Source organism: Scylla paramamosain, chromosome 31, assembly GCF_035594125.1.
Source record: "Scylla paramamosain isolate STU-SP2022 chromosome 31, ASM3559412v1, whole genome shotgun sequence".
Lineage (NCBI taxonomy): Eukaryota > Metazoa > Arthropoda > Malacostraca > Decapoda > Portunidae > Scylla > Scylla paramamosain.
This window is the reverse complement of record NC_087181.1, coordinates 17,874,000-17,896,499: the sequence shown is the minus strand read 5'-3', so window position 1 is coordinate 17,896,499 and position 22,500 is coordinate 17,874,000. Positions and strand designations below refer to the sequence as shown.

The 22,500-nt window shown below is 42.4% G+C and overlaps 1 protein-coding gene and 1 long non-coding RNA gene across 4 annotated transcripts in view; one reads left to right on the top strand and one right to left on the bottom strand.

Annotated features, from left to right (window-relative positions):
* LOC135088781 (uncharacterized) overlaps positions 1-9,290 on the top strand; it is a 92,164-nt gene extending 82,874 nt beyond the window's left edge. Inside the window, exon 3 of the long non-coding RNA XR_010261115.1 lies at positions 9,205-9,290. This is a non-coding gene — a long non-coding RNA (uncharacterized LOC135088781). The remainder of the gene's footprint in view (positions 1-9,204) is intronic.
* A 6,179-nt stretch (positions 9,291-15,469) lies between these two features.
* The window catches only part of LOC135088780 (uncharacterized), an 18,082-nt gene continuing 11,051 nt past the window's right edge, over positions 15,470-22,500 (bottom strand). The window contains exons 2-5 of one of the 3 annotated variants that reach the window (XM_063983804.1): positions 21,424-21,446; positions 20,498-20,553; positions 17,684-17,785; positions 15,470-16,939 (exon numbers count right to left, since the gene is read on the bottom strand). In XM_063983804.1, coding sequence (XP_063839874.1) covers positions 16,746-16,939; positions 17,684-17,785; positions 20,498-20,553; positions 21,424-21,434 — 363 coding nt within the window. In that variant the 5' untranslated portion in view covers positions 21,435-21,446 and the 3' untranslated portion in view covers positions 15,470-16,745. Of the gene's footprint in view, positions 16,940-17,683; positions 17,786-20,497; positions 20,554-21,423; positions 21,548-22,500 lie in introns of all 3 variants that reach the window. The other 2 variants (XM_063983803.1, XM_063983805.1) reach the window with 2 other exon arrangements.

Here is a 22,500-nt window from a genome sequence, read left to right as displayed (position 1 = left end):
ATTATCGTCCGCTGTGTCAGAATGTAAACTTGATTTTTAAAGATAGTTTTGGGAGCTGCTGTACATCACTCATTAACGTACTGTAATTGGTAAACAGTTCACCACTTAACTGCCATAGTCGCTCTTTGTTGACATTCGAAGCGCTTTAAATAACATAATAGATGATTGATATTTTTTTTATGGACATAGAAATAAAAGAGATAATAGATGATTGATATTTTTTATGGACAGAAAAAAAAAAGAGATAATAGGTGATTGATTTGATTTTTTATTCAGGTTACAGAATTATCAAAGAGATTAAAAAAGTGTCTAAAATGTTGTAGGTAATTCTGAAAAAATATGTCTATCAGTAAAAGAACCTGAGGAAATTAGAGACGCCATAAATATAGTGAAAGAAAACTCAAATAAACTTCTGCTTACTGAATAATTTATACCACGCTTTACGGAAATAATTAAAGACAGTGAATAAAAACAAACATCTATGAACATAAACTTCTATCGAGCATCTTAAACCTAACGTTAAGTATGCTATCATAGAACCACGTGAAAGAAATGCAAATAGAGTCCAGATATATAACTAAAAAAAACTTGCCTCTCTCTCCCAAATATTCCCCACCAGTCTTCTCGGGAACTGCATTGTTAGCGACCTCCCCCCCACCACCCCCACCCTCTCCAGCGACCTCTCACCTCCCACCACCCCCACCCTCTCCAAGACCCGTCTGGCAAATCTTAACCCACTCATCTACCTTACCTTTGAGACTGAAATAATCACCTAATAATAAGATGCACAATACAGGTATAGAGCTAATTAACTTACCTGTCTGATTTGACGTACTTACTTACGTCACCTGTGATAATGGAACTGCTACCAGATGATATGGGATACAGTGCAGGTGTATGACTAATTAACCTGACCTATTCACCTGCGTCACGTATATTAACAAATGGTGACAGATAAAAGAATGTACATTATAGCTGTTTGATTTGATATATTAATATGCGTCACTTATGATAATAGAAATGTTGACAGCTAAAATGTACAATACAGGTGAATAACTAATTAACCTCCCTGTTTAATTTGACATTCACCTGCGCCGCCTGTAATACCACAACTATTAACAAATATAAATATAGATGTACAGTAAGTAATTAAGCAACCTGTTTGTGTTGACCTATTCGCCAGACTCCTACGCTACCCATCTCACCTGCCCTAACAACTCCCCATCCCTTCCTAGCCCTAAACTGCACGTCCTCTACTTAATTAATGAACCAGTTGCTCCCCCGCCGGTGTATTTATAGGCAGCGGCTGTCCGTTCGTTCACTGTCCCATCAATTTTGGTGAAAGTCGAAACAGAGTGGTAGGAATCCATGGGGAGGGAGGCACACTAGAGCTTCATTCCCAGCTGTCATTGTTCTGGGTTTGTAATTATCGTTCATTGATGCGTTCCGATGTCGCGTCCTCCCCCTCCCTCCCTCCCTCCCTCCCTCCACTCAAAAAAAGTAGCTCTGTTTCATATTAACTCGCGACTTGTCATCAATTAGCGAGGTTTTTCAGTAGTTAGTGTTGCTGTTGTTGTTGTTGTAGCGGGTGTTGAGGGGGATCAGAGAGGGAAGTACAATGGAACGCAAAGAACAAACATATCGTGCCATTTCATTTATATGTAATGGTGTTTGTGATTAATTACTCTATCGAATTCAAACGAAGACATGTAGAACAGGATCCAACAATGTAAAGCTTATTTAACTAAAGAATAAACGTAAACGACCTTAGATTTAACAACAGAGAGATAGAGAGAGAGAGAGAGAGAGAGAGAGAGAGAGAGAGAGAGAGAGAGAGAGAGAGAGAGAGAGAGGCAGCTCAAGACTTCAACAAAACTGAAGGAAAGACAAACAACAAGGAAAGTTTTTTTTTTTTCCATTTCCCTCCTCGTCCTTGTCTTTGTCCTTCTTCCCCTTCTCTTTCCCTTTTCTTTTCCATCACCTTTATTTTTCTTCTGCTTTTTCTTTCTTTCTCATACTTCTCTTATCTCCAATATTGTTTTAGACTTCTTGCACGGTTCTTTTTTTTCTTTTTTTCTTTCTTTATCTTTTTTCCTTTCTGCGTATCATTCTCCCCATTTTTTCTCTAGTCCCCTGTATAGTATATTTGCATTCTCTCTCTCTCTCTCTCTCTCTCTCTCTCTCTCTCTCTCTCTCTCTCTCTCTCTCTCTCTCTCTCTCTCTCTCTCTCTCTCTCTCTCTCTCTCTCTCTCTCTCTCTCTCTCCCCAGTATGAACCAGAATTTTTATTACTGTTTACTACCACCACCACGACTACCACTACCTCCTCCTCCTCCTCCTCCTCCTCCTCCTCCTCCTCCTCTTCCTCTGCCATTTACTGTGAATCTCTCCATCCTCCACCCAGCTCAAAAATAAAGTTTCCGCCACCAACCGCTTCCTCTCAGGCGCCTTGGTTCTTCCTGCGAGTGGCGCCAGGAGCGAGGCTGACATGGAGAGAGAGAGAGAGAGAGAGAGAGAGAGAGAGAGAGAGAGAGAGAGAGAGAGAGAGAGAGAGAGAGAGAGAGAGAGAGAGAGAATTGGGGCTGGAGACGCGTGATGGTTGAAGGTTTTAGTGGAAGTTCGTGACCTTGAAGTGAAATGAGGTTACTGTTTAAAGGGAGGAAGAATTTTATGTTTTGTCTTGGCTTGTGATTGGATGGATGGATGTGTTGTGTGTTGTGTGTGTTTGTGTGTTTGTGTGTTGATGTCCTGTGCTGTTTTTTTTTTTTTTTTTTTTTTTTTTTTTTTTTTTTGTTACTTTTGTGTAAATGCAACAAATTCACAACTAGTTTCGTTTTTGAGATGCGTCTTACTTGTAATCAATTGAAAAGTTAATATTTCGTTGATTTATGAAGGTGACCGTGCACTGAGTGAATGTGAGCGAAAGTAAACGAGACATACAAGTCCCGTCGTGTGGCGTGCCCCGAGGGAGGGTACAGGTACTCTCACATGTCACGCCCACTACTCGCTGGTGTTGTTACCGCGCTATGTGTAATCGCTCAGCGCGCCCACAGGTACTGGTGAACTCGTCCCTCGTCACGCTCACTGCGACATTCTTTAACATAGGATGGTCATTGGTCAAGGGCAACAAAAAGTACGAAAAAAAAAAGAAAAAAAAACGCCCAACGAGAGCACCATTTTCGAATGAGAGGTCGAAAAGGATTATCCATAATTGGAGGATAAGTGTCCTCGCCACGCCGCCATTAGAGCAGCAAGTCTTGCATCGCGGCGCGGCAGCCACCATCCTTTTCTTGGAATCCTTGAAGCTCAGCCTGGCCGATGTGCGCACAGTAGCTCCCAAAACTATCTTTGAAGCGTGTAGGCATAATGAACACTAAGAAAGCTGCTGTCTGATTACATGTAACCAATTAGTAATACAGTCTTACATAAGATAATACAGTATCAAATTTCTCAGGTCATAATATGCAGTAGCCAACCCTAATGTACAGGGCTGCCATCTTTCGCCATATATATATCTTTTGTCATATAATATCCCCCATTGCATCAGAATGTTGACCTTTTCACAAGACAGCAGTGACAAAGGTACTCCAGGAAGTGGTGTTGCTCCCCGCCAGGCTGTCACGGAACCTGGCGGCCACTGTACTACTGTTGTCACCGCCACACCAGGCACCAAGCGGCTTCTTCGTCATCCTATCGCCCTTCAGTGTGGATCCCGTCACCCTTAAGCCCTTCACTGAGAGCTTCGTCACCCTAAGCCTTCCAGTGTGAGCAGCGTCCCTCCTGTACCTTAACTGTACCGCTTCATGTCTCCTGTACTGTAAACCGCGCCGCACCTTATTCTCATTCTCTTCAGCTCGGCCGTCCATTACTCGGGGGGAGGGGGAGGAAGTGCCATGCCTTCAGGAGCACGTTCTCTCTCTCTCTCTCTCTCTCTCTCTCTCTCTCTCTCTCTCTCTCTCTCTCTCTCTCTCTCTCTCTCTCTCTCTCTCTCTCTCTCTCTCTCTCTCTCTCTCACACACATTTATCCGCTTATCATCTTTCCTCTTGTTTTATTCCCTTTTCATCTCGTCTTCTTTGAGAGAGAGAGAGAGAGAGAGAGAGAGAGAGAGAGAGAGAGAGAGAGAGAGAGAGAGAGAGAGAGAGAGAGAGAGAAAGCTAAAGGTTCAGTTACGACACATTTTCTTCTTGAAATTATAAAAGAGAAACAGGATGTCTTTATCTGGGACGCCGCTTGTGTTCGCCTTCTTACCTGCACGCCGTGTTTACCCGCCGTGTTTACCTGCTTGTCGCTAATTAACCTCACCTGTCTTATTATCATGCTCTCATCTCCCTTTTCTAATTAACCTTTTATGGCGGATTACGCTTTGTTTACCTCCTTGTTTGTACAGTAGTAGCGGTAGTAGTAGTAGTAGTAGTAGTAGTAGTTTTATTATCATTAGTGTTGTTTTTGTTGTTATATTAATGCTAAGGGTATTCTTACCTCTACTACTACTACTACTTCTACTACTACTACTACTACTACTACTACTACTACTACTACTATTACTACTATTACTACTACCATTATTATCATTATTATTACTACTACTTTTATTGCTATTACTACCAACACTACTACTTCTGATAATAATAATAATAATAATAATAATAATAATAATTTGGTTATTTTTTATTTTCTTATTAAAGTTTTCTTATTTTATCGTTTGTATTTACTCCCTTTTTATAGTATTCATCTCTCTCTCTCTCTCTCTCTCTCTCTCTCTCTCTCTCTCTCTCTCTCTCTCTCTCTCTCTCTCTCTCTCTCTCTCTCTCTCTCTCTCTCTCTCTCTCTCTCTCTCTCTCTCTCTCTCTCTCTCTCTCTCTCTCTCTCTCTCTCTCTCTGCATTGCGTCTTTTTCATCTCTTCACCATTATCTCCACTTCTCCTTCTCTTCCATTTTCCGCTCCTCCTCCTCTTCCTCTCTTTCTCTTCCTTTCGTCCTCATTTTCCTGCTAATTGTCCTTCCAAGCAATTGTCTCCTCCTTCTCCTCCTCCTCCTCCTCCTCCTCCTCCTCCTCCTCCTCCTCCTCCTCCTCCTCCTCCTCCTCCTCCTCCTCCTCCTCCTCCTCCAACATCATCATCACTATCATGAACTCAATAGACAGTACACATACATCTTTCTAGAGAGAGAGAGAGAGAGAGAGAGAGAGAGAGAGAGAGAGAGAGAGAGAGAATGAGAATTACATAAAAGAAAAACAGCAGCTCTTTCCGACAATAAGAAAACACTTTAAGACACACACTCACACACACACACACACACACACACACACACACACACACACACACACACACACACACACACACACACGCCAGAATAGACAGGCATGGGAAATTAGAGAACTTGAGTGTGAAGAAGTCCTTGTTCCTTTTTTTCCCTCTTGTCCTTCTTTTTTACTCTTTCTGCTTCCCGTCTCCTGTGCTCATTATCCGTGTGTGTGTGTGTGTGTGTGTGTGTGTGTGTGTGTGTGTGTGTGTGTGTGTGTGTGTGTGTGTGTGTGTGTTGAAGTGGTTTGTTGTCGGAAAGAGAAGCTGTTTTCTTTGTTTTACTTTTATGTCTCTCTCTCTCTCTCTCTCTCTCTCTCTCTCTCTCTCTCTCTCTCTCTCTCTCTCTCTCTCTCTCTCTCTCTCTGTACTCACCATATTTTAACAGTTACCACTCAAACACCTCTCTATACCTGTCTATTTCAGTCACAGCTGCCTCACCTGTCTATCAATCAATCACACCTGTCTGTCTGTCAAATATAATCAGTAACCCCATTCTTTTGTACCTTCACTAATAGAATATCCCATCACTGTATGCATCTTACCTTTATTTATTCCACTCTCCTACTATTTCTTATCTATCATTCATTGTTCACCTTACTTAACTGAATTACCATCTTTATCATACCTTTATATTCCACTTTCCTTCCACTATTTCCACATCATCCATTGTCCAGCCTCATTCAGTTTCTATCATCTCTGCCCTCTCGTAAAATAAATAACTTGTGTTCATTTATATTTCTGTTTCTGTCCAGCTTATTTCCTTGGGGCGTGACGGAAGGTAAACAAGAACACATGGAAAGGAAAGAAAACGTTAATTTGCTGCTGCCACAAAATTTAAATAGAAAAGAATAAAAATGCAAACCAATTTCATTCAGAGGAAGTCCCAATACTCTCTCTCTCTCTCTCTCTCTCTCTCTCTCTAGCAATTTATCCTCGTCTGTGGTAAGGAAAAGGAAGAAGTTTGAAGAAGACGAAGAGAAGAGGAGATAGAGATAAGAAAAAACGTTAGATAAGATAAGAGATGGAAGAGACTGCGATGAAAGAGATAAAGAAAAACTGGATGGTTGGGGTACATGATAAATTAGAGAAAGAAAATGGATGTTGCGTGAACTCTCTCTCTCTCTCTCTCTCTCTCTCTCTCTCTCTCTCTCTCTCTCTCTCTCTCTCTCTCTCTCTCTCTCTCTCTCTCTCTCTCTCTCTCCCAGGCTACCCGCGCGCTGTTTCATCTCGTATCCTTTAGTTATGAACATGGCAGCCTTTTGCAATGGTGTGCCTCGAGTGTGCTTTTCCCTTCCTGTTCCTGGTGATGCGGAGGGAGAAGTGAAGGAAAACAATACAAGAGAGAGAGAGAGAGAGAGAGAGAGAGAGAGAGAGAGAGAGAGAGAGAGAGAGAGAGAGAGACGTGATGAAAAAGGAGGAAATAGAAAAAAAATGCGAAATTAATCATTGCTCGGATTACAATAAAATAATACGTAGAGAGAGAGAGAGAGAGAGAGAGAGAGAGAGAGAGAGAGAGAGAGAGAGAGAGAGAGAGAGAGAGAGAGAGAGAGAGAGACTAAGAACCAGACAAAAATGCAGAAAGGCAAACAAACGAACAAAACAGAAGAAAAAACGTAAGAAAAAAAATAGAGAACAAACGAAAATAACGAAAACACTTCTGAAGAAAAGAAAAAAAAAGAAAATGGAGGAAAAAAGACGAGGAAATGAACCCAGACAGAGAGAAAGATGCACTCTGAGAGACAGCCGATTTCTTGGACCGACCGTAAGAGAATATTAATGCGAAAGACTCGGAAAAAGGAAGAAAAGGGGAAAAAAGAAGAGAGGCAAACAGATCGACGTTTAGAAAGATCAATACGCGAGTGGCAGATGGAAACGAAGAGGAAGAGAAAGATAAATGGAGAAGAACGAGGAAATGTAAAGAAAAGCACGAGAGATCCACGGCAAAATAGGAAATGCAGTGAGACATAAAAGGAAAAAAAAAGAGATAATATTTCGTTGATTGGAAAAAAAAAAAAAGAAAAATGGAGGAGAATGAATAAGTATGAAGGTAATATCTCTCTCTCTCTCTCTCTCTCTCTCTCTCTCTCTCTCTCTCTCTCTCTCTCTCTCTCTCTCTCTCTCTCTCTCTCTCTCTCTCTCTCTCTCTCTCCTCTCTCTCATTGGCCTCGTAAATTTTTGTATCATTAACAGAATTAGGGTACATACCAAGAACACAAACTAGATTATAATTAGAAGGAGGGAAAAAAATTCAAGGGTAGGAATTACGCAACTTTAAACATTCACAAAACTTAGTAACGAGAGACTGAAAACTGGTGCTGAAGTCAAGAAAAAGTTAAAAGTTGAAGTTACAGTAAAAGTCTCCATTGCGTTTGAAACCAAGATGAGAGTTGAGAAGGGTAAACACTGGAAAATTGAAGGAGGAAAAGAAATAAAAGTAGAAAAACCTGATTTATTCTTTTTCACCTTTCTTTCGTCATTTGTAGATAGAAAACTACGTATAGATAAGAAAATCAACAGAGAGAGAGAGAGAGATACGTGAAATATGACAAAACTTAATTATATAGACGTAAAAAGAGAACTACAAGTAGAGAGGGCAACAGAGAATGAGGAAAGAAGAAAGAGATGAGTAAAAGGAGACGAGGAAATGAGAAAATGGAGATGAAGGAGGAAGAGGAGGAGGAGGAGAAGAAGAAGAATAGGAAGCAATACTCTGATATGGGACAGTTCTTTCTACCAACTTAAATTATGGAAAAGATTCTCTCTCTCTCTCTCTCTCTCTCTCTCTCTCTCTCTCTCTCTCTCTCTCTCTCTCTCTCTCTCTCTCTCTCTCTCTCTCTCTCTCTCTCAATACAATTATAATCAAATAAATTCTTAATAGACATCCATTCCTCGGTGATGTATATATATTTTTTTTCTTCTCTTTTTTTCAACAAAATGATATACTGAAAATAACACTTCACACACGGTAGCAGCTTCCATTTATGCTACAAACTGAATAACACTGATAGGTCCGCTCGTACACATAACACTGAGCCGGAAGTCAGTCTCAAAGCCCCTATTGATGGCACACTCGGCAGCCACACACAGGGACGCACTCCGCACCGGCCCAGCACACACACGCGCCAGTTCTCCCACGCCTCACATTTGTACCTCACTCAGCAATTCAGTTAACCACTCACATTTTTATTTCATTTCGTCAGGTACATGGTTAAGCTGCCTCTGTGTGTGTGTGTGTGTGTGTGTGTTCGGTGTGGTGTTCATGCTACACTTACGCTCACCTTCATTCATAAACATGTTATTGAAATTTCTCTCTATTCCGTACTCGTATCCGCACTTCCATCTCTTGTGCACTGTAGCCATCACGCTCTTCACTAAACACTGCAGCATTCCGTACAGCTTTATCCTATACCACGTCTGTCTACATTAAGGCTCGAAATTAACTGGAATTAAAGCATATTAAACTTCGCAGAAAAAATACTTCAGTTACTCTTAAAATGGCCCGAAAGATCACCATTCTTACTTCAGCATTCCTCTCTATAGCTTTCCCCCGTTTTCTGTGTCCATTTCGAAGGTTTATGTTAGGAGTAAGCGGCAATCTGGCATAATAAACCATCCATATCAACAGTTATAGAGCAGTACAAGCCCAGCCAACATAGAGACCTGTTTTCTATAGCACGCGCTAACAGAAAATGGAAGTGTTTATGGATACACTATTGTATTTATAGATTCGTTCTTGTGTAGTGTATGATTTGAGGGTTATGCAAGGTACGCCATAAAAAAAATATTGTTAATGTTATTTTTATTTGTGACTGAAGATAACTTTATATTTTAGTGAGATACAGGTAAAAAAAAATAGTGTGTTTCTGAAAATGTATCAAAACCGTTTATCTTTCTCGTACAGGTGCGTTTGTTCATCACTGAGGAAACACCACCACCACCACCACCACCACTAGAGGACACATCACCAGTACCCGCGATGGTGGTGAGTACTAAAATACCCAAACAATAATAGACATAAGCAAGAAGACTAGGAGAAGATTTTTTGGGTGTGTCCTCTCAGCACTGTGACTGACTCTACTGTGCCCTGACTAACCTTCCAGTACCTTGACTAATTAGACAGTACCTTCACTACCTTGACAGTACCTTGACAAAGTTTGCTGTATCTTGAATAACGTTATAATACTGTGACTAACTTTATAATACACTGACTACCTCTACAGCAGTATCTTGAATAATTTTACACACCTTTCACTCATTTGGCAGTACTTAGACTCATCGTACAGCAACTTGACTCGCCTTTAAGTATCCTATTAAGGAAATATAGATCATGCATGAGAGAGAGAGAGAGAGAGAGAGAGAGAGAGAGAGAGAGAGAGAGAGAGAGAGAGAGAGAGAGAGAGAGAGAGAGAGAGAGAGAGAGAGTTTCCCTTTCCACACACACAACACACACACACACACACACACACACACACACACACACACACACACCCCAGCAACCAATCACCGCACCGGGGCGCACACTCTCTACCAATCGCTGGCCTCCAGACTCTCCAAAAAAAAAGAGGGAGGCGGTGATTGGTTACTTCCTTGACAACTAACTCCAAGCTCAAAGGAAGGCTTTTTTTCTCTCCTGGATACGGAAGGCATATACCCCCTCACGAAAAAATCGCTCAAATAATACAAGCAAAAATGAGTCTGAAGGAGAAACTGTCATGCTCTGTGCGGGTGCCGGCAACCATCAAGGTGACGGAGATCACCCTGCAGGCCGAGGTGATGGAGTCCTGGCTGTGCTACGTCAAGCGCTGTGTCTCCCCCATCATGACCATCTATCTCGACCCTGCGCGGCGGGAGAAGCTTGATCATGGAATTTATGGGTACCCTGTCTGCGTCATGCATGTAAATTTAAAGAAAATTCAAGAACTGCGAGAAGACTGTTTTGTGAAAATGAAAGTCAAACGAGGCCTGGGAACGATGAGGAAGAAGGCTGTTGATGCGCGACACCTCATCCAGTGTTTGAAGGAGCACCGCGAGTTTGGCAAAATCCACATCAATTTGGACGTGTCTTCATTTCATCCGTTGACTTTCGAGCTTAAATTGAAAACAAAGGGATTGCAAGAAGCCAACGAGGAGTTCCGCAATCCTCCAGCCCTTAAAGAAAAACTCTCCTGTTCGGTGCGAGTCCCAACTACCATAAAAGTGACTGAGATCACCCTTCAGGCCGAGGTGATCCAGTCCTGGCTGTGCTACGCCAAGAAATTTGTGTTCCCCATTATGAAAATCTATCTCGACCCTGCGCGGCGGGAGAACCTTCCTGGCGGGGCTTACGGATATCCTGTCTGCTGCATGCACGTAGATTTAAAGAAAATTCAAGAACTGAAGGCAGATTGTTTCGTCAAGATGAAAGTAAAGAGAGACCTGGGGACGATGAGAAAGAAGGCTGTTAATGCCAGACACCTCATCCAGTGTCTGAAGGAGCATCGCAAGTTTGGCAAAATCCACATCTTTTTAGACGTGTCGTCATTTCATCCATTGAGTTTTAAGCTGAAAATTAAAGTAAAGGAATTGCAGCAACCCAAGGAATTGCACAATGATGAAGGGGAGGAAGAACTAATTGGAGTGAGTGTCTTGCCTGCAGCATTCCCCGCAGGAAATGCCATTGTAATCAAGGATGACATGACAGAAGAGCAACAAAAGACTGAAGACATTATTGAAACCAGTGCAGACAAAAGCGAATGTGAAAATGAGAGTGAAGATTTGAAAGTAGACAGAGTGAAGAAAGAAAGTGATGAGTGTAATGAGAGTGAACACTTGAAAGAAAGTGGTGAGTGGGAGGATGTGAGTGATGAGTGGGAGGATATGAGTGACGAGTGGGAGGATGAGAGTGATGAGTGGAAGGATGAGAGTGGTGAGAGGGAGGATGAGAGTGACGAGTGGGAGGATGAGAGTGATGAGTGGGAGGATGAGAGTGGTGAGTGGGAGGATATGAGTGATGAGTGGGAGGATGAGAGTGGTGAGTGGAAGGATGAGAGTGATGAGTGGGAGGATATGAGTGATGAGTGGGAGGGTGAGAGTGAAGACGCTCCCTTGGATACAAGTGTGTTGGGTGACGAGAGGCGGCGAGGCACAGAGGAGGGACAGAATGCGCGCCCTCCCCGCACCTCACGCTGGCACGACCTCTACCACGCCGCCAAGAGGTGTGTCTGGCGTGCGTTGGCGGTCCAGGCGGTGCTGTTCACCGTGGGCGCAATACTGGAGCCTTACATCCCCGAGGTGGAGGACGTGGGCTGGGGGTTCTGAGCCCCCACGCGTGACTCACTGATTGAGTGATGCCGCAACCTGGGAATCGTGTGGTATGGACCGACTGCTGAGAATAACGAGAGGAAGTTACGAATACTGTAGCGATGGACCGACTGCAATACTTACGACGAACCGACGGACCAAGTGTTGAGAAACTGTAGTGAAACACGAAGAAAACTGTACCGACGAACCGATTACCGAGGATAACAAGCGAAACACGGACCAAGTACCGATGGACCGAATACGGTGAACCGAGTACCGTGAACCAAGTACCGTGGAACACTAGCGAAACTTACAACGTACCGTCGGACCGAGTCTCGTAAACCGAGTACCGTGTAACTCTAGAGAAACACGACGAACTGATAGACCGAGTATCGTGGACCGAATATCGTGAACCGAGTACCGTGAACCAAGTACCGTGGAACGAGTACTGCGGACCGAAGATCGTGAACGGAGTATCGTGGACCGAATATCGTGAACCGAGTACTGTGGACCGACTATCGTAGACCGACTACCGTGGACCGAGTATCGTGAACCGAGTACCGTAGATCGCGCACCGTGAACCAAATATCGTGGATCGAGTATCGTGAACCGAGTATGGTGAGCCGAGTACCGTGGACCGAGTACCGTAGACCGTATATCGTGAACGAAGTACCGTGAACCAAATATCGTGGGCTGAGTACCGTGGACCGAAAATCGTGGACCGAATATCGTGAACCAAGTACGTGAACCGAGTACCGTGGACCGAAAATCGTGGAGCGAATATCGTGAACCAAGTACGTGAACCGAGTACCGTGGACCGAATATCGTGAACCGAGTACCGTGGCCCGAATATCGTGGACCGAATATCGTGGAGCGAGTACCGTGGACCAAATATCGTGGAGCGAATACCGTGGACCAAATATCGTGGACCGAGTACCGTGGAGCGAGTACCATGGATCGATTACCGTAGAACATTGACGACGTACCGACGCGCCGAGTACCGTGAAACACTAGCGAAGCATGACGTACCGACGAACTGAACACCGAGGAACGCTAGCGGAACTTAACGTTGGGGCGATGGACGAAAAACCCGACGAACCGAGAACCGAGGATAACTAGCGGAAATTACGACGGAGCGGTAGAGCGAGTACCGAGTCAGCAGCGGTTCATCCACATGGAACCGACACAAGTAGCAAATGAACAACGCAACTACAATGAAAACTGTACCGGTGTTGTGGATACCGGGCCAGCGAAAGAGGGTGTTAGCGGACCTGGAGAACAACGGAAGACGGTCAGGTGGAAAAGACACCATTATTTTGAAGGTGGAAGGAGTAAGGATTGATGTGGAGGACTAACTGGTTCTGACACTGCCGGGAGGGCGCCGTGCTGGCCTCTCCCTCTGCCTGCGTTACCAGGAAAGACTAGAATTGACATTCCCGGGGGAGCGAGTGAGTCAGAGAGTGACAGAATGATTTCGAGTGAGAGAGTGAGTTTGAGTGAGAGAGTGAGTTCGAATGAGAGTGAGTTCGAGTGAGAAAGTAAGTTCGAGTGAGGGAATGAGTTTTAGTGAGAGTGTTCGAGTGAGTGAGTTCAAGTGAGAAAGTTCGAGTGAAAGAGTGAGTTTAAGTGAGAGAGTGAGTTCAGTTAGAGTTCGAGTGAGAGAGTGAATTAGTGAGAGTGAATTCGAATGAGACTGAATTCGAGTGATAGTTAGTTCGAGAGAGAGAGAGAGAGAGAGAGAATAAATTATATAATTATATTTATGTATGGACAGTCATTATTATTATTATTATTATTATTATTATTATTATTATTATTATTATTATTATTATTATTATTACTACTACTACTGCTACCACTACCATTACAACAACAACTATTACTACTATTACTTCATACAACTCTTACTTCATACTACTACTACTACTACTACTACCACCACCACCACCACCACCACCACGATGAAGACACAGGAGGGATAAGTTGTATGTGTTGAAACTTTATTTATTGACTGCTCATATCAACCAACTGCATATACAAAATACAGAGTAAAGACTGGTAAAGCACTTCCGTAGAACGTGTCAGGACAACGGTAATGATAATAATAATAATGACAACACATAATGACAGTGGAATAACAAACAGTAACAATAAATCACCGTTGAGTAAACAAGTGACAAAATAATGATGATAAAAAAAAAAGCAATTGGTGCTTTGTAGAGATCAACAGTTTTTGTTTTTTTTTCCGAGTCTTCATTACAGTAGCTAAAATAATACAAAAAATATCTACAGTATGTTTTAGTTTAGTTCACTCACTACGGTTTTTAGCTACTGGGTGTGGTGAACTTGTGTGTGTGTATGTGTATGTGTGTGTGTGTGTGTGTGTGTGTGTGATGAGGATAACAAGGGGGGTGGAGGGTTAGGGGTCAAAAGGACATATTTTATGGTCATGTAGGTAACAATCGTGAGTATGTACGTATGTTTGTGAGTCTCTACGAATTAACTTGTGGAGAGGCGGACTATCTTATAACCTAGTGAGTCATTGAATGCTCCTGGCTTCTCCTGTGTTTAGTCTCCATAAGACATCATATTTTTTTTCGACTTTTTTTCTGGAATCGACTTTTTGTGCATTCATTTAAACCGTGGAAATGATTTGTTTGTAATTGTGTACCTTATTTTCTTCCACAGCCAGGTCATTCAAGGATGCAAACTTCTCTTCCTACGAAACAACACGCGACAAACTAAGTACTTAACTTCCCCCTGCCCGCTTACCCTTAGCAAAATATCCCTTCCCCGTAGACATTTTATCTTCAGACGAGCGAAAGAAAACCCACCTTAAGAAAGCGAAAAATATACATTGAAATCCATACGTCTCGATGATACAAATCTGACCGAATGTAAAGAATCCAGAATCGCTACAAATAATTCTCTGATGAAGTCGATGCACTTATACACAATACAGCAAAAACAAAATTCATTATTACTATTGATATTCGTTCATTCTTTATATCATTACCCATTACTACCTACGAATTGACCCAGTGTTTTTTTTTTCTTTTTTTTTTAATGAAAGGGTTATTGTCATTTTTGTGTTGTGCGCCACGCGTCCCGCACTGCAAAAGAAATCGTTACATAGATCCCAAATAAATACTGACACGTGTTTAAACTCTGCTGGAAGGGACTGGATCCTCTTTTGGAGATTCAAACACCCTAGAAAAGGACGATAAACAAGAGTCAACAAGTAAACAAAAAAGTAAGTCGTGGCGAGGTTATCTTTTTGAAAAATTGCTTTGTTTTCTGCCTTCCCCCCTCCCCCCAGTGTTGTGTTTTCTTGCCCAAAAAACAAACAACTGCCTGTCACTTCACATATACTGATATCGGTAAATCTAAACTTATGTAAAGCTTACGGTATTAAGCCAAAGTCATGTGTGTATATATATAGTATTCATATATGATGCTTCTTCTCTGTCATATTTTTTTTATACATATTTTCTTTAATGTTCGCACGACAGACGCTCCTTTTTGATACGAAGTGACCTGAGCGTGATGAAGTCGTGACGTGACGCGACGTGCAGACCACCACCATCACTACCTACGTCTGGCATGCTTGTAGTAAGTAGCTAGACACTGACAGATGCTTCACTTCTACTGTACAGAATAACAACTTGACTCCTAGTGACAAAAAGTCGGACTACACAACAGCAGGCCTCCGGTGATGCGAAATCGACGCTCCTGCCGGCGAAGTGTTTGCATTCGTGTATGTCTGTTTGCATTTTTATCATTCTGGTCATGGCAAAACAGTGCTGCGTTAGAGTGGTTGCTGAAGAAAGGTTATGAAAAGTTTCTTCTTCTTCTTCTTCTTCTTCTTCTTCTTCTTCTTCTTCTTCTTTTTCTTCCATCCTGCGTTCATTCAACAACGTTTCTTTTGTTAGTTAAGTTCGTTATTTGTCTTTTTGTATGTAACATTTCTTCCAAAGTGTGTGTGTGTGTGTGTGTGTGTGTGTGTGTGTGTGTGTGTGTGTGTGTGTGTGTGTGTGTGTGTGTGTGTGTGTGTGTGTGTGCACTCATTCATGACCGTTGTTTAGTTCATCTTCATTTTTCTTGTTTTCTGTCTTTTTTCTTGATGTGTGGAGTTCGTGCCGCGCCCAGACAAGTGTTGTGTTTACGGCAGAGAATGTTCGTCTTGTCTCGAGTAGATTTGCACTTACGGAGACAACTGGAGACCGAAGAGGATTGGACTGCATGATTATGGTCTTTCTGACTTATGAAGATTGTGTTAAGCGTATTCAGGGTTGTCTCCGTGTTTGCCTCCTGTTCTGGTAGTTATTTTTTTATTTTTTCCTCAACTTCTGGATTTGTATCAAGTACCTCTTTTTGAAGTCCTCGTATTTCCTGTGTGATCCTGAAGGTTTTTGAGTGCTCGAGTTCTTTAATGGTTTGCTTTTTACAATCTCGGTAACTGATATTCTTTTGTTTGTTCAGGTGTAGCAGTAAAAAATAGTTATGTACATTGTTGCATTTGGTACAGTTCGCCTGAAGATATCAACAGTTAGTGTACCGCCGTGAGTGTACCGCGAGTGTACCTGCAAACCACAAGTGTTCTTCCGGAGTGTTTTCTTTCTTTTTCTAATGATCTTCTTTTGTTATCGTGTATATCTGCAAACTGGTAAGCTTATAAGGGAAGTGGTAACGGAGGGCGGCACGAGATGGCGCCACCAGCCGTGTCCCTCAGGCGCGGCGGCGAGTGACCTGCTGGCTTGCAACATTTCGTCTCGGAACCAAAACTCACGAAACGCCTCATCGTGTAACGCTCGGGGGGAGAAAATAGCTCAAAAAATCACGTGATAAGAAACAGTCCCGATCATAGCTTTCATACAGAGACTGAACGATAAGAGTAAAGTGAACAATATTTTGATTTCCCTTTGGAACTAACTTTGGAACACGCGTATCAAAGGGTTTGGTTAAAAGAGAGAGATGGATGTTTGATTGATTTCCGGTCATCTGTTACGCGGCAAACATAACAGATGATAAAAGTAAACATGAAAGCATCAAGTGGTCATGAAATTAAGAGGAAAATACTACGATTGAGGCGAAACTTGATTGAGTAAGTGAGTGATTGAGTGAGTGAGTGAGTGCCCGGCGAAGACACAGGTGTTCCCTCTTCTACAGGAACTTGTGAATCACGTAGGGCAGTATGAGCAGGGGCAGGTAGAGGGACTTGGTGCCGGCACTGGAGTAGTTGCACAGGAAGCTGTTACAGAAGCACACCTCGCCAGAAGCAATGATGGCCTTAGCCTTCATGCAGCCCTCCTCGTAGGTCTTGTCAGCGCACCCCCGCTTTGAGTTGCTCATGCCCACTGTAAAAGGATGGAAAGGAGAATATTGAGGCGGGTAATGCATCGCTCAGAATATCCACGAAATGAAGGAAAGGAGACCAGAAGTGAAATGCATTGCGGAAGTGAAAAGATTGAAAAAAAATGAGTTTGGTCACGTAGTAAGAAAAGAAGACCAGGAACCTTTTCACTGCGCTATGCAACAATTCACTGCAGTAAAAGCAATGTGTGGAATCTTTATAAGTATCTACACGGAATAACATATAAAAGAATAGATTTTGCAATTTCTAGCCAGTATAATGTTTGGGGGTGGGTGTAGAACAAGAAAATGTGTTATTGATATAAGGAAGAAAAGTAGGAGGACTAGAGAGGACAATAGAGGAGGAGGAAGAAGAAGAAAGGGTGAAGAGGAAAAGGAGAAAGGATAAGTTGGAAATGAAGAATGCGAAAGAAGAAAGGGAGAAGAGTAAAAGGAAAAATAAAAGAAAATGGAGATGGAGGAAGAGGAAGAAGAGAGAATAGAGAAGATGGAGGAAAAAAAAGAAAGAAGATTAAATGAAGGAGAAAAATGGATATAGAGGAAGGGGAGAACAGAACAGAGAGAAGAAAGAAATGAAAAAAAATGGATATGAATGAGAAGGAACAAGAAAACGAAAAGAGTAAAAAAAAAAAAAAGAGAGAGAGAGAGAAAAAAAAGAGAAAATTGATATGAAGGAGAACAGAATAGAGAATAGAAGAGAGAGAGGAAGGGGCAGGTCATCTACTTACGTATGCTCATTCCCACGGTGTAGCAGGAGGTGCTGGGACAGAACACCCAGCCGCCGGAGTCCTCCTTGTCCGGGATGTGACTGTAGCAGAAGAGGCCCCAGACTGCGGAAGCGAGATTGCGTGAGTTTAATTGCGTGCGATGCGTGTGTATGTGTGTGTTTATTGACCTGGCTGTAGTACTAAACAAGACCTGAGCCACAGTCATAGGGTTCTGTCTCTGTGTCTGTGTGTGTTCGTATTTTTCTGTTCGTGTGTGTGTGTGTGTGTGTGTGTGTGTGTGTGTGTGTGTGTGTGTGTGTGTGTGTGTGTGTGTGTGTGTGTGCCAAAAGTTAAGTTAATCTGTTTTTCCTTGAAGTTGTTTTACCAGGATGTAATTCACAGACCTAAAATGCTTATCCTCAGTTTTACCCCTCAAAAGAAAAGACCCCCTTCCTAACGACGCGCTGGTTATGCTTATAATTTGTCTCTTAAAAACTTATAAAGAGAGAGAGAGAGACAAGAATTAAAGGAGAAAAAAAAAGTTTGAATCGTTAAGCCTTTTTCCATTAAGATTAGTGTGGAAAGGTGTTTTTGAGGTGAAATAAAGAAGAAAAACGCCACAACTTGAAGACAAATGGCCCGCGGTGACACGAAAGGAGAGAGAAAAGTTCTTGAGTGGTAGCGTAAAGTTCTGAAGTTCATTAAGAGTGAAGTGTGAAGTTGTGTGTTGGATGATAATAAGCAGAGGCGGGGCGGGGCGGGAAGGAAGGAAGGAGAAGGTAGGAGGCTAGCAGAAGGATGATTTATGACCGCTGCAATAGGGAGAGTTACGGAAGGCTGGCGGAGGAAGAAGAGGAGGAGGAGGGAGAACAAGGCGGGGCATACAGACACACAGGAAAGGAAGAGATGGCGGATTATAGCAGCCTAATAAAGTTCTGGGGATGAATTAGACACAAAAGTGATAAAATAAAGAATGTAGTGTTAAAAAAATAGTATACTCTTAAATGAAAACATCACATAACATCCATTTATGTCCTAACTACGCTACCTGGCTTAACCATACCACTCCGCACTATAGTATTAGAGAAAACTGGTTATATTATACTCGTAAAGAAAGAGAGAGGTTTAACATATGGCCACTGTTGTTGTGGGGAAGGGTACAAATGAATGCTGATACAGTATTTTCTTCTGAATATAGTGTCGGTGAAGGTGTTACTGAGAAGCTTCTCCATCAAGGAATATAAAGGTGTAATATGCAGGTACTATTGTTTGTTAGTATATGAATGCCTTGTTGTACGGCAGAGTATTGTGAATATAGTGCAGTAAGAGGCGCAGTGTGGAGGGTAACAGAATAAGGAGTGTGGCAGTGATAAACAGAATTGTGGTGAGTGAGGCAGAGTCCAAAGAAGAACAATCTACATAATCAAGAAAGAGAAAGGTACTGTTGTTTATAAGGAAGGATATGAATCTTTTGTTTAACCCCTTCAATTCCATGACTCCTGCGTACGTGTCATGAAGCACCAGTGGAATATACCATAACGCACTCCTACGTAGGATTGGATTTTGTTTTAGTTGTTGTTGAGCAAAATCCCGTATTCTGTCTTGCCAAATTCCATGTAAGTCCTTAAAGTGCTGTAGCTCCTCGCATCCTTCCTGTTCCCACCGGTCGGTCACGCAGATGAGCTACCCATGCCTCTGCCCACCCCCTGTTGTCCTTTCCTAATCTTCCATATCCCCATTTTCTTTTCTTCATCATATCCCGCTCCACAAGGCAGGGGAGACTGTAAGGGCGGGGGTACATCTCTCCCACTCCTCCTTTGTTCATTCCTTGCTCTCTTACCCTCCTCTCTCTCTCTCTCTCTCTCTGTGTGTGTGTGTGTGTGTGTGTGTGTGTGTGTGTGTGTGTGTGCGCGTCGTACTTACACCCAAAAAACAACTCCAGCCTCATATTACTACAACATTTGAAGGGTTAACTCAGAGAGAGAGAGAGAGAGAGAGAGAATTATAGTATTAGAAATTAGATAAGTTACCGCTCGCAGGCTTTTTTTTTTTTTTTTTTTTAAGCATCCGGAGTGAAGTGGTTAATAGCAATGTTCTGTGAATATAGTGCATTGTGGAGGTATTAAGGGAAAAAAAATACAAAAAATAGAGAAGAGTGTAATCTGCAGCTACTTTTGTTTATAAGGAAAGCTTCTTTGAATTATGTGTGTAATGTGAGCTATGTAAGTGCAGGTACAGCGTAGATACTAACAAAACAAGACTGTAGCACTTGTAAAAGGTTCTAGCGAGTGGATCCAAAGCATTAGGGAAAAACAAGTTACAGTATCGAGGAAGAGGAAAGTAGTGTTGCTTATTGGGAAGGTATAAATGCTTGGTGTATGACAATGAGATGTACAGATGTATACAAGCAGAAGATTGTGGCAATGATAAACAGAATAGTGAGTGAGGCAGAGGCGAAGGAAATAAATAGCTACATTATCAAGGAAGAGAAAGTACTGTTGTTTACTGAGAACGAATTAATGTTTTTGTGTATGACAATGATATGTACGTATGTATGTGTCGTATAGATGGAGGCACAGCGTGTATACAAACATAACAAGAGTGTGACAGTGAGAAACAACAGTAGCGAGAGAGGCAAGGCAGAGTCCAAGGTAATGCTGCTCATAATTGAAAAGGGAGCCAAGTAGGAAGCCAATTTTCTGGGTCATCTCATGTGATATAGGAGATCCGAATGCCCTCTCGTCCCTCTCTCCCAGGCATCACCAGCCACGGGGAGGGCGACTCTGGGGCTGAGAGGGCGGGACAGCCTCGCCACGCCCCACGCAGGATGCTTACCCCCTTGGACTGTGGTGACCATCAGCAGGAGGCAGATGGCGGACCGTGTGCAGCTCCTGTAGGGAAGGAAACGTGTTAAGGAGTGCAGGATTTTTGTGGTAGGATATTTTTAAGCTCGTGCAGTAAAGGACTCTATTGTTATCATGTGCTATATTGTTCCTGCATTTCAGGGAGGTAGTAAAGGACTTGTAGGGTTTGGGAACAAAGGATTCTTCTAGGATATGTTTTGGAAGGCAGTAAAGGACTCCTAGCATATCATGTTTGGGAAGAAAACAAAGAACTTCTAAGATACCACGTTTTGGAAGCCATTAAAGGACTCATCTAGAATACCACGTTTTGTAAGGCAGTAAAGGACTTCTAGGATACCACGTTTGTAAGGCAATAAAGGACTTCTAGGATGTCATGTTCTGGGAGACAACAAAGGGCTTTTCTAGAATAACACGTTTTGGGAAGGCAGTAAAGGACTTCTAGGGTACACTTTGAGGGATATCACAAGACTCTTTAGAGAATATCACGTTCTTGGAAGTAGCAAAGGACCCTTCAAGGATACCATGACCTCTATAGTTCCTGTACTTGATGATACAGTGAAGGAGTGTCTTAAATTACCATGCTTTCTTCAGCTCCTACGTGAATGGGGCAGAGTAGGATTCTAATAGGATATCGTATCTTCTATGCTGCCTACGACTTGGGGCACTAAAGGACTCTACAAGGATACCACGTCTGTAGTTCCTGATTTTTGGGGACACACGTATTTTTAAAGGGCATTGGGTAATAGACAGGAAGATTACTAAGGGAAATAACTAAAATATCCTTCGTATTTTTCAAGTCTAGGAACGTCTACTACCAGCTTATAGCAGTGCATTATATTGGCAGTGTGGCTACAGTACATGGCAGCATTGAACTAGAGAGGAAGGCAGTAATGTTACCTGAGTATCATGTTCGTCGGTGGCTTCAAGGTCAGGAAGGCGTAAAAATAAAGATAAAAAAATATAGACACTTATCCCAGCAGCTTATACGTCAACATCTGACATCTTATCAGAATATCATGTCCTATAAAAAATACAAAAGAGAGAGAGAGATACAAAAACTATAACAACAACTAGTAATAATCTCAATAGTAATAATGCATCTCTTCCTACCACTACTACTACAACTACTACTACTACCACTACCACTACTACTACTACTGCTGCTGCCGCTGCTGCCAAGATTACTTTCATTACCACTACCATTACAACAACGACAATAACAACATCAATATGATAAACATGCATGAGAGAAGACATTCAAAAGTGACTTGTATGATATCTCATGAGGAACATTTAGCACGAGATCAATATAGAGAGGTCAAGGTTGAAGGTTACAGAGAGAGAGAGAGAGAGAGAGGAAAATTAGCTTCATACTCTCTTGTCAGCAACTCACAAAAGCACTGAAGGAACAAAAAGTAAGAAAAAAAAATGTAGCGAAGAAAACTACTTAAATTTCATACATGCTTCTCGTGACGTGACGAAGGAAAGGAACACAAATTACCTCTCTCTCTCTCTCTCTCTCTCTCTCTCTCTCTCTCTCTCTCTCTCTCTCTCTCTCTCTCTCTCTCTCTCTCTCTCTCTCTCTGACCTTTCCTCAGTAATGCATGCCTCTAAAATATCAAGAATACTGCAGAAACACACGATATATAACACACTCACTCATGCCCTCTACTGCATCTGCGCGGTAAGACACCAACACTTTTCCCCCCACCCCCTATCCCTCCCCACAGTTTTCTAAGGAAGCTTAAACATTGGTGGCGGCAGCTGTGTGTCCTCGTTTTTCTTTTTTCGAGGGTAGTCTAAAGTGTCTTGTAATTTTAATCGTATGTTGTGGAGATGCCAGGAGAGGAATTAAGTTTTTGCTGTAGACTTGTGTGTATGTTTGTATTTTGGTGGAGGTGATGGTGGTATGGAGAGAGAGAGAGAGAGAGAGAGAGAGAGAGAGAGAGGATGTCAGTAAGTGAATGTAAGATA